The following is a 15,740-nucleotide window of genomic DNA, read 5'->3' as shown; positions in this document are numbered from 1 at the left end:
AGTTGATAATCTCCATTTCCAAATGAAGCAAATTAAAAATCTATCTATGTTCAGGTCTTAGAACAAGGGTTGGCAAACAGGGCCAGATAGTAAATACTTTAGGTTTATGCAGGCCATATCGTCTGTGTTGCATGCAACTACAGTACTCAACTCTGTCGTGGTAGCATAAAAGTAGCCATGACAATACATAAACGTACAAGCTTGGCTGTGTTCCAATAAAACTTTATGCACAAATACAGGAAACCAGTCAGACCACAAGCCCACAGTTCACCAACCTATCCTAGAAGAATGATTGAGAATAACCTAGGAAGGGACCTTTACCCTGGAAGGTTCAAGGTGTGTGATAGCTGAGTTGTGACAGTTATAGCTGGCCTCCTCCTGTCCACTAAACACATTATAGAGCTTCAACTGCCCAGTGCAGGTGCCAAGCATCAGGAACCGCTCTCGTGCTGAGAATGCACAACAGGTGAAGCCACTCTCATCCTCATTGGCTTCCCGGAACACTGAAATAGGACGGAACCTAAGCAAACAAAAGAGAATCAGAGACGAAGAACAGGCAAGGACTCAGAAAAAGAAAACTCTGTTAGAAGGACAGAAGGAAAAACAAAGCATTTATGTTTCAAATGGGTTCTTCCAAAATATCAGTGACCTTCAGTGGTTCATCTTCATTTTAAAAGAGAAAAAATGACCTTCACTTAAAAATTTTAACAATAACAAAAATTCCCATGTGTAAAACCTGGGATACCATGACCTTCACTTAAGATTTTTAAGGAATGAGAAGAGGAGACAACTTGGACCAGCACAAAAACAAACTTGAGAGCCTAGTTAGGGACAGAGTGTTGCATGGGTTCTAGAAAACATACTAGTTATAGTAAGAACACAGAGGACCTTGTCAATATATTGCCAATAATCACATGAGGAACCCATGGTTGACAGAAGGGGGTATAGTCACATTGCTCATGTATTCACACAGAGATAATTCCTGGTATTTCAGGTCAACAGATGGTTTTCTGGACTAATTACTTTATGCTGATATTGCCCACATACTTTGACTTAAATAGAAAAATCATTCCAATTCCCAGGAAGTGAGGTAACCTCTCCTTACCTGCTAAAGATAAGGTGCCTATCAAAGCACCCGCCATCCACCCCTCCATACTTTGGAAATGATGCCCTGCGGTTTAGCCTTGAGGTAAAGTTTATTGGCGCTTGCCGCCTCTGTTTTGGCTCAGGACATTGGTGAGGAGTAAAGAGAGAGAAAGGTGGGCAGGTGGCAACTGGGTTCTTGCAGCGAGCATGCTGCTCTCTAAGATATTCTGTGATGATACTGTCCAGCGTAGGTGGGGAAGGAAGATGTCTGTCCAACTGCTTTTTTATGGCTGGGCTTTGGCTGTAGGCGCCATGGTCCGACTTCTGCCGCAACACTCTGATTTTCCTGCCATTGCAGGGTGATGGCCTCTCTCTGATAAAACTGATCCTACCAATCAAAGGGGAGTTGCCTGCATAAGATGGGCCAGGCAGAGCTAGTGAACCCTGGGAGGCCCGTGGCTGAGGATGAGCAGTGGGGGCAGAAGGGGCAGAGGCACCCACAGCAGCATGGCTGCCCAGTCGAGTTGCAATGCCATTGGCGATGCGAGGGGTACGGGGAAGAGAAACAGGAGAAGCAGCAGCAGTGACTGGGGTGAAGGCAGAAGAATGGGAGGCAGCAGTCATGGGCAGGTCAGCCTCTTTAGTCAGCACAGTTGCTGTCTCCCCAAGCCCTTTAGAAATGAGATGGTTTCGTATCAGCAGAAGCAGCTCTTTCTCAGGAAAGGAGATCCTTGACTGGGCAACAACATCTGCTTTCTGCAGTCGTGCCAGGGACACATCAGTGCCAATGAGAAGTGGCTTTCCTGACACCCGTTCAATGAGCTCAGCAGCATACTTGCAGAACTTGACATGGTCACTGCGTTTGTCCTGCAACACAGGCTCTTTCATCAGTTGCTGGATTTGACAGCTGCTGAAAAGGGGCAGTTTGCTGATGATCTGCCGGACAGTGCTACTGCGAGACAGGCCCACCAGGGCCTTGCAGGCCAGGGCCCGGATCTGGTCTGCATCTGTGATGGGCATCTTGATGGAGAGTAAGGACAGAAGCACCTTGATGCCATTGTTCGACTGGACCACATTCCACATCTTGGCCAGGGTGTGCTCACTGCTTTTGGGAGTCTGAGGCAGCTTTCTCCGAGGAGTTCCAGAGATAAATTTGCCAATACTAGAAATTCTGTTATCCGGGCCACACACACAATTGATGATAATCTGAAGTGCTGACTTCTGAATTTCAGCATCATGAATAAAGAACTCACCCTCAGCCACTCCCAAAATAATGCTGATACCTATTGGGGAAAAAAATAAACATTTTATATTATTCCTCATAAAACTAATGGCCAACTTCAACAGTCATTCCAGAGTCAGAATTTAGAGTTCTATTCATTTTGTTCCACTTAAAAGAAAACTACACTTTAAAAAAAAAAAGTATAAGGAGGGCCTCCCTGGTGGCGCAGTGGTTGAGAATCTGCCTGCCAATGCAGGGGACACGGGTTCAAGCCCTGGTCTGGGAAGATCCCACATGCCACGGAGCAACTAGGCCCGTGAGCCACAATACTGAGCCTGCGCGTCTGGAGCCTGTGCTCCACAACAAGAGAGGCCACGATAGTGAGAGGCCCGTGCACAGCGATGAAGAGCGGCCCCCGCTTGCCGCAACTAGAGAAAGCCCTCGCACAGAAACGAAGACCCGACGCAGCCAAAAATAAATTTTTTAAAAAAGTATAAGGAATAGTTTGTATAAAATGCAATCAGTTCTACTACAATGCATCTTTATGACATAATACCTTGTATGTTAAATAGGGGAATGACGTCAGTATTATGTGGAAGTCACCCAGGGTCATGTACAAACTTTCCTGGGTAAGTAGAGCAAAAATAGTGGGAATAAATAAAAACCTTCAGCAGGAAAAGAAAAAGCCCTCAGCCTGGCTGCTATAGTGGCAGCAAGTTAAAAACAAGTGGCTATGCCTTGGGCTTTCTCCCCAGAGTGGTACGCCCTAGGGCCCACAGCCAGTCACACAACTTGCCATGCTCACCTTAGCAGCAGCCCTCATCAGCCCTGCTCTTAATAAAGGGTATTTTCAAACAAAGGGTATTTTCCTTTTGTTTTTGTGTATAATAGCTTCTATCCATTCTGCACTGCTTGCCAATTACTAATTTTGTTAGGGCTCAGATTACAAAGTTGCTTAAGTTTTTTACTGTCTGCCTCAATCTATTTTTCTCAAAAATTCTATTTTTAGCACAACACTCTGCAGAGTACAAGGTTTTCAGGAATGCACATGTACAATTATAGTGGAAATGCCTATACCACCCAGAAAACCTGAATTCACTACCATGACTCCCTTATATGAAACTGATGGCATGACTTATAAGACTTACAAGGTACCCTCCTCTACTACCTTCTGTTCTAATACTGTAAAATTAGGTCAGGTAAGTAACAACCAGAATGGCAAAGGAAAACAAAGACCACGTAATAACAAAAATGGCAAGGTACAACCTACCTACAGTGGAGACAGTGGAGCCAGCCTCATCCAGCACATCCACTGATTCTGCCAACTGGAGCTGAATTTTTGGCACAACAGTAAGAATAGCCAAGACATCCAAAGCAAAGCGCACAGTGTCATTCCTGGACAGGAAGAAGAATTAGTCAAAGGGAAACTAGGATACAGCCACAAGAAACAACAACAGCTAAAAGAGAGAGACAATGGATCAGAACTACTACTGATGTAGTAGGGACTATGGCTCTGTCCCTAGCCATGGCATCAGGAGAGGGCCTGTAAGTCATCAAAACTTTAATTTCAAAAAACACAGGGATGGAATTTTCACCTATCAGACTGCTAAGATTAAAAACAAGGGATAATCCCCAATGCTGATGAAGATGTACAGAGACAAATGCTCTCAAACTTTTGGTGGGAGTAGAAATAAGGATACTCTTTTCAGAAAATAATTTGGAAATATGAAACAAAGTTCTTAAAACGTTCATAACCTTTGGCCCAGGAATTTCACCTCTAGGAATCTGTCCTAAGGAAATAACCAGAAGTATTCAATACAAACAAGTATTTATGTATTAAGATGTCCATTAACACATCATGGACAGCAAAAGAATTAAGAAAACTTACACAGACAAAAGGAATATATGTGTTAAATTATGGTACACTCGTATGATGAACTACTTTGCAGCTACTGACAATTATTTTCAAATAACTCTAAAGGACAAATGGAAAAGGCTCAAAATACAACATTAATGAAATAGAAAACTAAGATATAAAATTTTAAATCTGACAATACCAAGTATTGGCAAGAAGGTATAAAAATGAAAACTCCCATAGACTGCAGTGGAAGAAAATAGTATGAGCATTTTCCAAGCAACTTGGCAACACCCACTATAGATGAAATGAAGACACACTACAACCCAGGTTATACACATCATATCCTCAAGAGAGACTCCAAAAAGAGGTTTGTTGTACCATTCATTTAACAGGAAAAAAAGAAACAAAAGACATTAAATGTTCATCAATAGGAGAATAAACTACAGTACAGAAATACAAGAGTTCAAATAAATATCAACACATAAATCTCAAACACATAAGGGTGGCTACATACCTGAAACTTATATTAAAAGAGTAAATAAATAAGGGTGAAAAAAGCAAGCTGCAAAAGACGTATACAGGATAATACTTTATATAACTTTAAAACATACAAAAGAATAATATATTATTGTTTACACATCCACACATATGTATAGCATAAAAAAATAAATGGAGAGAATGCACACCAAGTTCAGAAGACTGGTCACTCTCAGGAGGCAGAAAATGGAAAGGAACTGAAAAAGAAGCAAATACAGCAACATGCCAACCCTGGGTATGGAGTAGTTGTTATATTATTCTCTGTATCTTTATGTATTTTGAGATATTTCATCTAAAAGATGAGTTTGATTAAATACTATAATCTCAATTATGTATATTTACATACATTATGGAAAAAAGACTAAAGAAATTAACAGTGGCTAAGAATAATTTTCATTTCTAAGGTTTTATATATTCTAAGCAAAAACAAGTATTTAATTTTATTTTTAAAGTTAAGCTTTTAAAGGACATATTTATATTTTCTTATGTAATCAAATATGAATTTACCACTCAAAAAATGTATTTATAACCTTCCTCATTATCTTCTGAGTTTCCATCATCTTTAAAGCAATGTTCTCCAAGTAAATATAATAACCTACTTTAATACTCTAAAACAGTGGTTCTTGAAGTGTGGTTAGGGGACCCTAGGAGTCTCTGAGCCTCTTTCAAAAGGTGCTGAGATATAAAAACTATTTTTATAATAACACTAAGATGTTAATTTTCCTTCCTCACTCTCATTCTCTCAAGAGTGTATAGTAGAGCTTTCCAGAGGCTTGTCATGTGTGATGTCACAAAAGATTGAATATAGAAGCAGATATGAGGGATTAAACCAGACATTTTAAAAACTTGCTGAAATCACCTGGTTTTATTTTGGAAACTTTTCATAAAAAATGCTAATAAGCAATAGGTTCAGATTATTTTTAAATAAATAAATATTTTTATATTTTCTCAGTTTTAATTTCCAATATGTTAAATATCAATAGATGTAAAAACAAAAGCTTTTGGGGGGTTCTAATAGTTTTTAATACAGTAAAGGGATCTTGAGACCAAAAAGTTTGAAAATGGCCACTCCAAAGGTATTCCTCTAGATTTAATTATCCTGAGATTTAGCAAACAAGCTATATGCACCCTAAATAAGCACCTCTTGTCTTTATGGCAGTGGGTGGATAGGGAAAGGAGGTCAAGAACCACTATTTATAAATTTTGTTACTATCTTCCCTTCAGACTCCATCTTTTCCAAAATATAGTTTTAATTCTTTTTACATCATCCTCAAATAGAACCTACCCAACCTCCTGGTTCCATTACCTGTTTTTCCCTGAGCCTTGTCCCGCTTTGCTCTGTTTTCAACTGAATGGTGAAAATCATAACAAGAGCAAAAAATACAGTTTTATGTGAAGGTAAGATAAATGTTATATATGGTTGTCAAGCAATAGAGAGATATTTAAAGTCTAAGTACCAAAGAATACTGGACTCCAGTGTCCAGACAGGACTTCAACCCCACCTCTGCAGCTGTAGCCATGTAGATTATGTAACTTCTCTAAGAGTACAGACAATTATCCTTGTCTATTTTGCAGTATTTATAATCACCATGACCAAGCACTCTATAAATTTAAAATGATATTATCATGCTTATTATCATGCTTAGTTTCTCAGATTCAAGTCCAAAATTTCAATTCAATTCAACAAACGTTTGTTAAGCATACACTATTGTGAAAACCAACATTAACTTTAGCAAAAAGCAGACTCTTAACTTCATGGTCCCACCTTGCATAATAGGTCTTCCAATTACAAGCAATAGAAATAAGCTGCAACAAGAGTTGGACACAAGAAAGTTTGAGGAAGACTTCAGCTGGCTCCCAATATAGCTGCGCTGGGCCATATTCTATCAAAAACTCCATCATTTCCACAATCTGTTCATGAGTATATGAACATGCCTAAAAGGAGAGATACATATTATTATTATTTTTTTAATTAATTTATTTATTTTTGGCTGCATTGGGTCTTTGTTGCTGCGTGAGGGCTTTCTCTAGTTGCGGTGAGTGGGGGCTACTCTTCGTTGCGGTGCGCAGGTTTCTCATTGAGGTGGCTTCTCTTGTTGCGGAGCATGGGCTCTAGGCTCGTGTGCTCAGTAGTTGTGACTTGCAGCCTCAGTAGTTGTGGCACACGGGCTTAGCTGCTCTGCGGCATGTGGGATCTTCCCGGACCAGGGCTCGAACCCGTGTCCCCTGCACTGGCAGGCAGCTTCTTAACCACTGCACCACCAGGGAAGCCCAGAGATACATATTATTAAAGAACTCAATCTGCCTGCTATCTTCTCCAGCACAGCTCAGTGGTCAACAGATTTTAATAATAAAGCTAAGTAATAATAGCTTTCAAATCCCACACTTCTTGAGTCCACAGCCCACATGTGAAACAATGAATATATATAAATGATGTTTAATCTTTTATTTTATTTATAACTAGACTCATAATACATTTTGCCCAAAAAGGTAACAAAATGTTCAAATCACTGGTGCATATATTTCACAGCTTAAAAAGAAAAAGAAGCACCACGTAAAATAATTGGTTTCTTTTCAATTTGTGATTTTTAAAACACGCAGATACTAATCTTTGTTCCAAAACATATTAAGTTCAAAAATGACAGTGAAGTGGAATTATAGATGCACCCTTTCAGAAAAAAAATTCCACACAGAAGAAGGTAGAATATCTAGTACTTTCCATAAAAGAAAGCCCTTTTACAGACATCTCAGTTCATCTTTTAGTTCTAGTATCCCAGAGATAGAAACTTTGAACTGGGAGCAAAATAAGTCCTCGATATATCCATTTTCTTTTTTTGTTTGTTTTTTTGTGGGGTTTTTTTGCCACACCGTGTGACTTGCAGGATCTTAGTTCCCCAACCAGGGATCAAACCCAAGCCACTGCAGTGAAAATGTCAAGTCCTACTGCTGGACCACCAGGGAATTCCCTACATCCATTTTCAAGTATTCTGCCTCCACACAGTGCAAGTATAATCCAACAATGTACATCCCACGTGGACTCCACTGATATGAATGTGCATTTCAGGCCCAAGATGCTACAGACAGTGCTAACAACGTTTCCTTTTTAGACAAGGTTCTCTCACCTTGTACGGGGGTTGAGGATGAACAAGAATGCCACCCTCAGTCCTCTGAAGTGACTGCTTCACTTGTTCCAATTTAATGGCCAGGTGAGCCTCAAAGTACTTGCGCAAGGCCATGCAGGTATGTTTCCCAGTTTGGCGGCTAGCAAATATTTCATCATCACTCAGAAGTGCACCCTGATCTTCCAAATTTAGAATCTCCAAAGTACTGATCTATTAAGAAAGAGGCAAAAGAATGGGGCAAAAGAGGAGGAAGAACAAAGAGGAAGAGAAAAGTAAAAGGAAAGGAGAAAGACTTCAATCAACTTTTGTGCTCATGAAGATTGACAAACATCAAAGTACATCTGTCCATACAACATGCTAAGAGTAGCCATATGAAAGCAAAACATTAAACCTATATTGAAAAATTACATAGTTTTCAATCATGTTGAAAGACAGAGGCACAAAACTTGCTTTTTAGAAGGATCAAGCAATTCCCCCTGTAAGATTACTATATTCAAGGCAAGTCTACAATGGTATAGTCCTCGTAAGAGGAAAAGAAACTTGTAAATGAAGAAGGAAAAAAGACTTCATCCATAAAAATGATAGCAAAATTCCTCCAGTCAGAAGCTTCCTCTCTTCAATGCCACTAAAGGGCAGCCCAGACAAGCAGGACCCCCACTCCTCACAAAGAGAAGCCATTGAAGAACCTCACCAAGTTCACCAGACGACGAAGACCATCATAGCGGTCAAAGAGTTCCAGTACAGCCCGGAAGGAGAAGCAGATTGAGAAAAACATGGTAGCGTGGCAGCATCCTGAAGCATGAGAACATTCCATTAACCACAGTGTGTAGTTCACCACATCAGACAGAACGTTGTGGGGATGCATGCAAACCTGCAAAAAATAAAAATAAAACGTAATTTTTAAAAATTTGGGGGAAAGGAACCTTCACAAAAGGGAAGAAAAATTCACAGTGTAGATGGATGTCTTTGCAAAATACAATAATCACTCCTGGGCAAGTCATTCTGAGTTTAAAGCTTAAGTTACAAATGAAATTTTATAACAATCTATTCCAAGCCCGAAAACAACCTAAATTTAGAGAAATATTTAAATTCCACCTAAACATACTGAGTGCTAAATTCTGCAAATATTTATATCCTTTAATGCTCACAACGGTCTGTTACACACATATTAGTATTCCCACCTAACAGATGATGAAGTGGCTCAGAGACGTAAGGGACTTCCCCAGGCTGATAAAAGTGACTGAGCCTTCTGATACTAAAGTCTACAAGTTTAATATCCATTCACTCACTGATTCATTCACACACATTTTGGTGTCTCCTGTAAGTCAGACAATGAATTCTGAAGCATTACCCAGGTTTGTTCGATACATTTTTTTATCTTAACCACAATTAATTTTGTACATATACACACAGATTAGGTTACTACTCTCAAAAGATTACATATCCTTGCATAATGCTGAATCTTAAGGAGTAAAAAAATTAAAATCAAAATATTACCCTATTAGTAAATATGCAAAGATGAATAAAGACACCACCCAAGAAGATTTTACCAACTTCACTCTACCAGAAAAGCCACACCACATAGAATATTAGAAAAATATTCCAGGCATAGAAATGACAAGAGCTTCCCTAGTGGTGTCTGGGGACCCATTTCTTTTCAAATGTACAACCCACTTACACTTTTTTAAAAAATCACTAAATAAAAAGTCTTAGCTGGAAAAAGCCAGAAAAACCAGCTACCAGAGGGTAGCTGCCACGCTACCATGTTTTTCTCTGGAGCCCTGAGAACAACTGGAATGATTTTACTGTCTCTACCACGAACTATTTGTTAACACAAATACACAAAGCATCATCTGTTGTTTTTATAATAGACTGACTCAAAAATGCAAAATATAACTCCACTGAGGGACATCTGAAAAGAGCCTGAAAATAATTCTAATGCAGTAAAAATGGCAAAAACTAAAAAAAAGTTCTGTGACCCCAATCCATCTTGGGTTTTTTGTTGGTTTTTTTCTTTCAGAGAGTCAGGAAAAAAAGGACTACAAAATTTTACATTTTGGACCTTTTCTAAAGAATTTTACATTTTGGACCTTTCCTAAAGAATTTTACATTTTTAGGGCTTCCCTGGTGGCACAGTGCCTGCCGATGCAGGGGACACGGGTTCGTTCCCCGGTCCGGGAGGATCCCACATGGCCACGTCAGTGAGAGGCCTGCGTACCCGAAAAAAAAACAACAACAAAAAAGAATTTTACATTTTTAGAATGCTCTGTAAAGATCAGACATTCATGCTCCTTGCTTCTTTCATTAAAACCTAATCCACCTATTCATTTTTTCTTATCCAAAAGTTTTCCTGTGAACATACTAGAATATTCCCCACCCTATCCCATTCCCATACATCTGAATGGACTGGACTTACTCTTTCCATGGCATCCTGGTTGTAGGACAGGTAATACAAGCACATGGATACACCAGTTGCAGCCATAGAAGGACGAGGAATTTCCAGTAATTTCTGTACTCCACCATGTGCAACAAATTCTGTGGCAAACTTGTTATGGAGCAGGAGAGATGCTAGGTGCTAAACAAAGAGGACACACATCACCGTGGAAAAATCTAGAACAAATATCTCTTCACAGCTGCTAAACACAAAGACTCCTCTGAAGCAGACAACCACTCCCTCAAAACAGAAGTAAAAGCAATACTGCTTAAGGGAAACAAAAACAAAACAAACCAAAAAACTCTAGGATTCCATAATATTCCCTCCTAATACCAAAGGTTTTCATGAAGGTGAAAAACAAGAAATGAAGAATATTGCTGTACATAATGACAATCCTACACCATTTTATTATCACATAGCTTCCCTAAAGGATTTTTGTTACCCTTCCCATTTTAATCCTTTTAACATCATCAGCTCTATGTTTTAGCTTTGGCTCAGTCACTGACTCATCATCTAATAAAATCGAAAACTCTGTTTTCTTTTAAATTGATCCTCAATATATCCCCAAAGAAAAGTCTTCAGCAAATTATCAAAATTAGTAAATTTTTAGAACTAATCAGAATGCACTTTAAATAGACCTTTATTAATGAACTATTTTATTAAGTCTCTATTAGACAGGCCTTTGTTATCAAGTTTCGTTAACTTGCTGTTCAATTCTTACTAGCCTCTCTGGGTGGACCTGATCTGGGCAATTTTAAGGGAAAGGAGTGCAATGCAAGCAGCAGGCTACTCAATGACTTTGAACCCAGGCCAACGTGGATGGGGCCTCAGGAGAACTGGAGCCTCCTGTTTCTGTTGGCCTCCTGTTTCTCATGTCAAGGTGTCTTCTGGGTGGTGATACAGGCAGCAGGTACAGACAAGACAACACAGATTCGTAATTACATGATTTGATACCTGTATAAATTTCACCAAGGTCAATGGCAAAAACAACATGTATGTACCCTCTTCAGAAGTTCTCTTAACACACAGACTCAGACTAATCCTTATATATAATTCAAATCCCTTCCCTCTTTACTTGGCTGATATACAAACCTCTACCACACTGCCACCAAGTCTTTCCCCAAGAAACAACTAAACCATGTATGGTTCCCTCCCCAATACTTAGGCCACTGCACGTGCTCTTTCCAATAATGTCACTACCATAAAGTGGCAGTTCCACTGCCAGAATCAGTAGGTAGGGAAACAGAGAACAAACAGGCTCAATCTTTACCAAGAACCTTAATTCTACTTGGCTCAACATAGCCCATAACCTGGTTCACCTCACTCATGTGGGCAAAGATTCTATTTTCTCTCCTTGTATTATACCTCCATATAAGGTTCTAGTTCTTAATTTACTATTTTATCCCATTTTCTTTCTATTGATCTATAAGATCTTACAGAAAAACCAGAACTTTTTGGCCAACCCAATACTAACTTCAACACCTGTTCCTTCTCCTACACAACTGAGACTTCCTTTTGAACAAAACAGTACACATAACTTTCTATACTTTTTATTTCCCTATAAGAAGGATCTCTTGTCCGATTTTTCCCTGTTCATCCTTATTTCGTTTTCTTTAATCCCTTATATGAGTCTGCACAGAAAACAGCTGAATAATGACACCCATTACAGTTCCTCATACAAAGACCTACAGAAATAGCAACTGCCCAAATCCCTTCTTCACTATTTCCTTTTCAGGACAGGATGTGCACCTGAAAGCAATACCTTTGGGTCACTGGAGACAACTCTGACCTCCAGCTTCATCTCACTGTTCAAAGTATAATCATGAGTTTACACACACACACACACACACACACACACACACACACTGCATCCCATTCACAGGAATATATGTTACTCCAATTTATGTCTGACCTCCTCCAAACTTAAAATTTCTGGGGTCTGAAAGGCAAATTTCCTTATTTCTATTTAATTTCAATATACTCTGGAACTGTGCTGTCCAATGCACTAGTCACTGGCCACATGTGGCTAATTTAATTAAAATTTAGTTAAAAATTCAATGCTTCAGAGGCACTAGCTACATTTTAAGTGCTCATATATGGCCAGTAGCCACTGTTTTGAACAGCACAGACGAAGAACATTTCCATCATCACAGAAAGTTCTATTGGACAGCGTGGCTCTGGAATATCAGGAATGAAACTGTAACTTTGAACAGCCAGTGAGAACATTACCTCTTTTTCAGAGGTCTTGTCTAGAAGCTACTATTTCTCAAGAAGAACAGACCATTCCTTCCTTTGTGCCCCATACTTTTTTCACAACATCTATAATATCTAAAAGAAATCATAGGCTTACATGCCTGTCTCTCTTAACCAAACAATAAACAGGAGAGACTTAATTTATTTGTCTAATATTGTAAACATCATAGAATAGTACTGTGTTCATTTAGTTACCTGTTGGGTAGAACTATAATAGCCACAAAATTATTCATTCCACTTAACCTCTCTCCCTTCAGATTACCTTAATTATCATGAAAAGGTATGGATTTGGTGGGCTAGACATACCTGCCCTCTTACATTTAGCCCCTTTGCCACCTAGAAAATCATTTACCTTTACTGAATTTGAGTATGCCTCTATTTCTTTACTCATTTTCTGCTTTGTATTTTGTTCACTCTAAATAATCTAACATCATACAATATGTATATAGTTAATAATTGAGAAGAAGTGTTGTTGGCTGACAGAATACTTAAAAGGTAGTATGACCTAAGGTACTATACACTTAGTTTCTCTTCCTATCCAGTAACAATAACTGAGGCCACTCTCAGGTCTAGATCCACTTTCTCCCTTAACATTCAATCCTCTAGGACTGACCCCTGAATTTCTGTGGAGGCACTTGGTAAGCCTCATTTCTCCTATCTAAAAAAGAAATTTTCATTTGTCACGATTGACACATCTGGCAATAGAAACACCCTGGGGACTTCCCTGGTGGCACAGTGGTTAAGAATCTGCCTGCTGGGACTTCCCTGGTGGCACAGTGGTTAAGAATCCACCTGCCAATGCAGAGGACACAGGTTCAATCCCTATTCCAGGAAGATCCCACATGCCACGGAGCAACTCAGCTCGTGCGGCACAACTACTGATCCCACGTGCCACAACTACTGAAGCCCATGCGCCTAGAGCCCACGCTCCACAATAAGAGAAGCCACCACAAGAAGCCCACGCGCTGCAACGAAGGGTAGTCCCCGCTCACCGCAACGAGAGAAAGCCCGCGTGCAGCAACGAAGACCCAACGCAGCCAAAAACTATGTAAAAAACAAAAACAAAAAAACAAAAAAGAATACATCTGCCAACGCAGGGGACACGGGTTCTATTCCTGGTTCGGGAAGATCCTACATGCCATGGAGCAACTAAGCCCACGCACCACAACTAATGAGCACACACTCTAAAGCCCACGAGCCACAACTTCTGAAGCTTGCGCACCTAGAGCCTGTGCTCCGCAACAAGAGAAGCCACCACAGTGAGAAGCCTGCGCACTGCAACGGAGAGTAGCCCCCACTTGCTGCAACTAGAGAAAGCCCGCATGCAGCAATGAAGACCGAATGCAGCCAAAAATAAATAAATAAATAAATAAATTTATTTTTAAAAAAAGCACCACCCTAACAATAAAATCCAGAGACGCTACATACCAAAACATATAGGCACATCCATGTCAATAAAATGCTCAGTGACCTAACATTTTTAAGAACTTTACCTTGAGTGCCTCAAATGTAAGTAGGACATCGTTAGTCTGTTTCAAGTCAATATAGAACATCATCAAATCCCGTGATCCAAGTTGCATGAATATGGGAAGTAACTGAAATCGACACCAAAAACAAGTCTTAACATTTGAATTTATTTTCACATATTTCCTATTCCTTTATGAGGATAGAAGATTAAAGAAATAAGGTGCCTCTTCCCCCCCCTTTATGAAGATAACCATACAAACACACTTTGATCGAAAAGGCCTTATCAGGTGTGACCTCCATAAGACTTTACCAGTTTGAGGCAAAGACTTTTCTGTATTAGAGCAAAAACACATCAATGTATAAAATGACACCACAAAATATCCCAGAAATAAACACAGTGGTCCCAAAATGTGAACACTACTCTTCCCAATAAGCTTACCTCCTGATATTCTCCTAAAGGGGTCAGATACTGGAGAATAAGTCGCTGCTCGATAGCAGGAGTCATAGGATAAAGGGTATAATTGGTGCCAATCACCCAGGGGGACATTTCTGACCAGCTGCTGTTAGACAGCTCAACAAACATGCGATCTGGATCAGATGATGAGAAACCCAACTTTTGCTTGGCTTTCCTAAAGCTCTCTCTGTCACCCTGTTTTGCTGACTTGTTTTTCCTCAATCCTCCTTCCTCAGGTTTAGTTGCTGAGTTCACTCTGCTACTGGTCTTGTGGCCTGAATCAAGATGAAAGGAGATCTCCATGTCTCCAGAAGCTTCCTCTTGTTCGCCATCCACTACATCTACGGCCATGTCGCCATAGTCCATATCCACAGCTTCTTCATCCAGAGGCAAAAGGGGTTCAGAGGAGAGCTTTCGTGGGCTAGGACGCTTGCTTTCTTGCCTCAAAGCTACTTCCTGAAGCTGTAGCTCCCTCAGTCTTCGAAGTACTATTGCCACCTATCAACAGATATTGGAATAAAAGGGGTTGTCTCTTCTGCATCTTAATTTAAATGATTCAAATAATTCTTACTTCCACTTAAGGATACTCATGCAATTATCTCAATGCCTGGTAATAGTAAAGATTTGATAAATATGTTGACTTGATTCCTACAGCTTGATGAAATAAATAATGGCTAAAAGTCTCATTCCCCATAAAATTTCCCAGAGAACCCAAACCAGAAGATTTGCACATAAAACACCTAATTCACAACATATCTGGCTGGATCAAGCTGGGGTGGACCATCACACCTGAAGAGGCAGACAGTAGATACATGCACAATTTTTAAAAAGTGTCTGAAAATCAAACATGAAGGTTTCTGAAACTTTTATCTGCCATAAGTTGTATTCTGTTAAATATTGTCATCCACATTATACATAATTACATAATCTAATTTTCAAGTTCACCACTTATGTTCTACCTTTTCCTTTAAGTACTCATTTTTTGGGCCAAGCCTAAACTGTAGTATTATGCTTAGTTTTAAAAAGAGAGAGTAGTTAGGTCTGCAATATATTTTAACCTGCATTAAAAAAAAAAAGAATGGTGGATAGATATAATGAGGGGTGAATGGATGGATGGGTATGTCATGAATATAAGTTTAGTAAAATATTCACAATCAATGTAAGTGGTGTGTATACAGGTGTTCACTGTAATTATATTTTGCTATACGTTTGAAATTTTTCATAATCCAGATGTTGGGAAGGGAAAGGGAATGGTACTATTTATCTGGTACAAAATATCATGATCCTTGACAAGATGAAAAATATCT

At 39.4% G+C, this 15,740-nt stretch overlaps 1 protein-coding gene across 1 annotated transcript in view; it reads right to left on the bottom strand.

Annotated features, from left to right (window-relative positions):
* DCAF1 (DDB1 and CUL4 associated factor 1) overlaps positions 1–15,740 on the bottom strand; it is a 74,967-nt gene that overhangs the window by 18,374 nt on the left and 40,853 nt on the right. The window contains exons 7-15 of the mRNA XM_079712812.1: positions 14,419–14,931; positions 14,006–14,107; positions 10,242–10,400; positions 8,517–8,696; positions 7,826–8,035; positions 6,469–6,638; positions 3,579–3,703; positions 1,106–2,369; positions 322–520 (exon numbers count right to left, since the gene is read on the bottom strand). Of these exons, the coding sequence (XP_079568938.1) occupies positions 322–520; positions 1,106–2,369; positions 3,579–3,703; positions 6,469–6,638; positions 7,826–8,035; positions 8,517–8,696; positions 10,242–10,400; positions 14,006–14,107; positions 14,419–14,931 (2,922 nt within the window). The remainder of the gene's footprint in view (positions 1–321; positions 521–1,105; positions 2,370–3,578; positions 3,704–6,468; positions 6,639–7,825; positions 8,036–8,516; positions 8,697–10,241; positions 10,401–14,005; positions 14,108–14,418; positions 14,932–15,740) is intronic.

Source organism: Hyperoodon ampullatus, assembly GCF_949752795.1.
Source record: "Hyperoodon ampullatus genome assembly, chromosome: 10".
Taxonomy (NCBI): Eukaryota; Metazoa; Chordata; class Mammalia; order Artiodactyla; family Ziphiidae; genus Hyperoodon; species Hyperoodon ampullatus.
The sequence above is the reverse complement of the archived record's forward strand: the minus strand, read 5'-3'. Positions and strand labels throughout refer to the sequence as shown.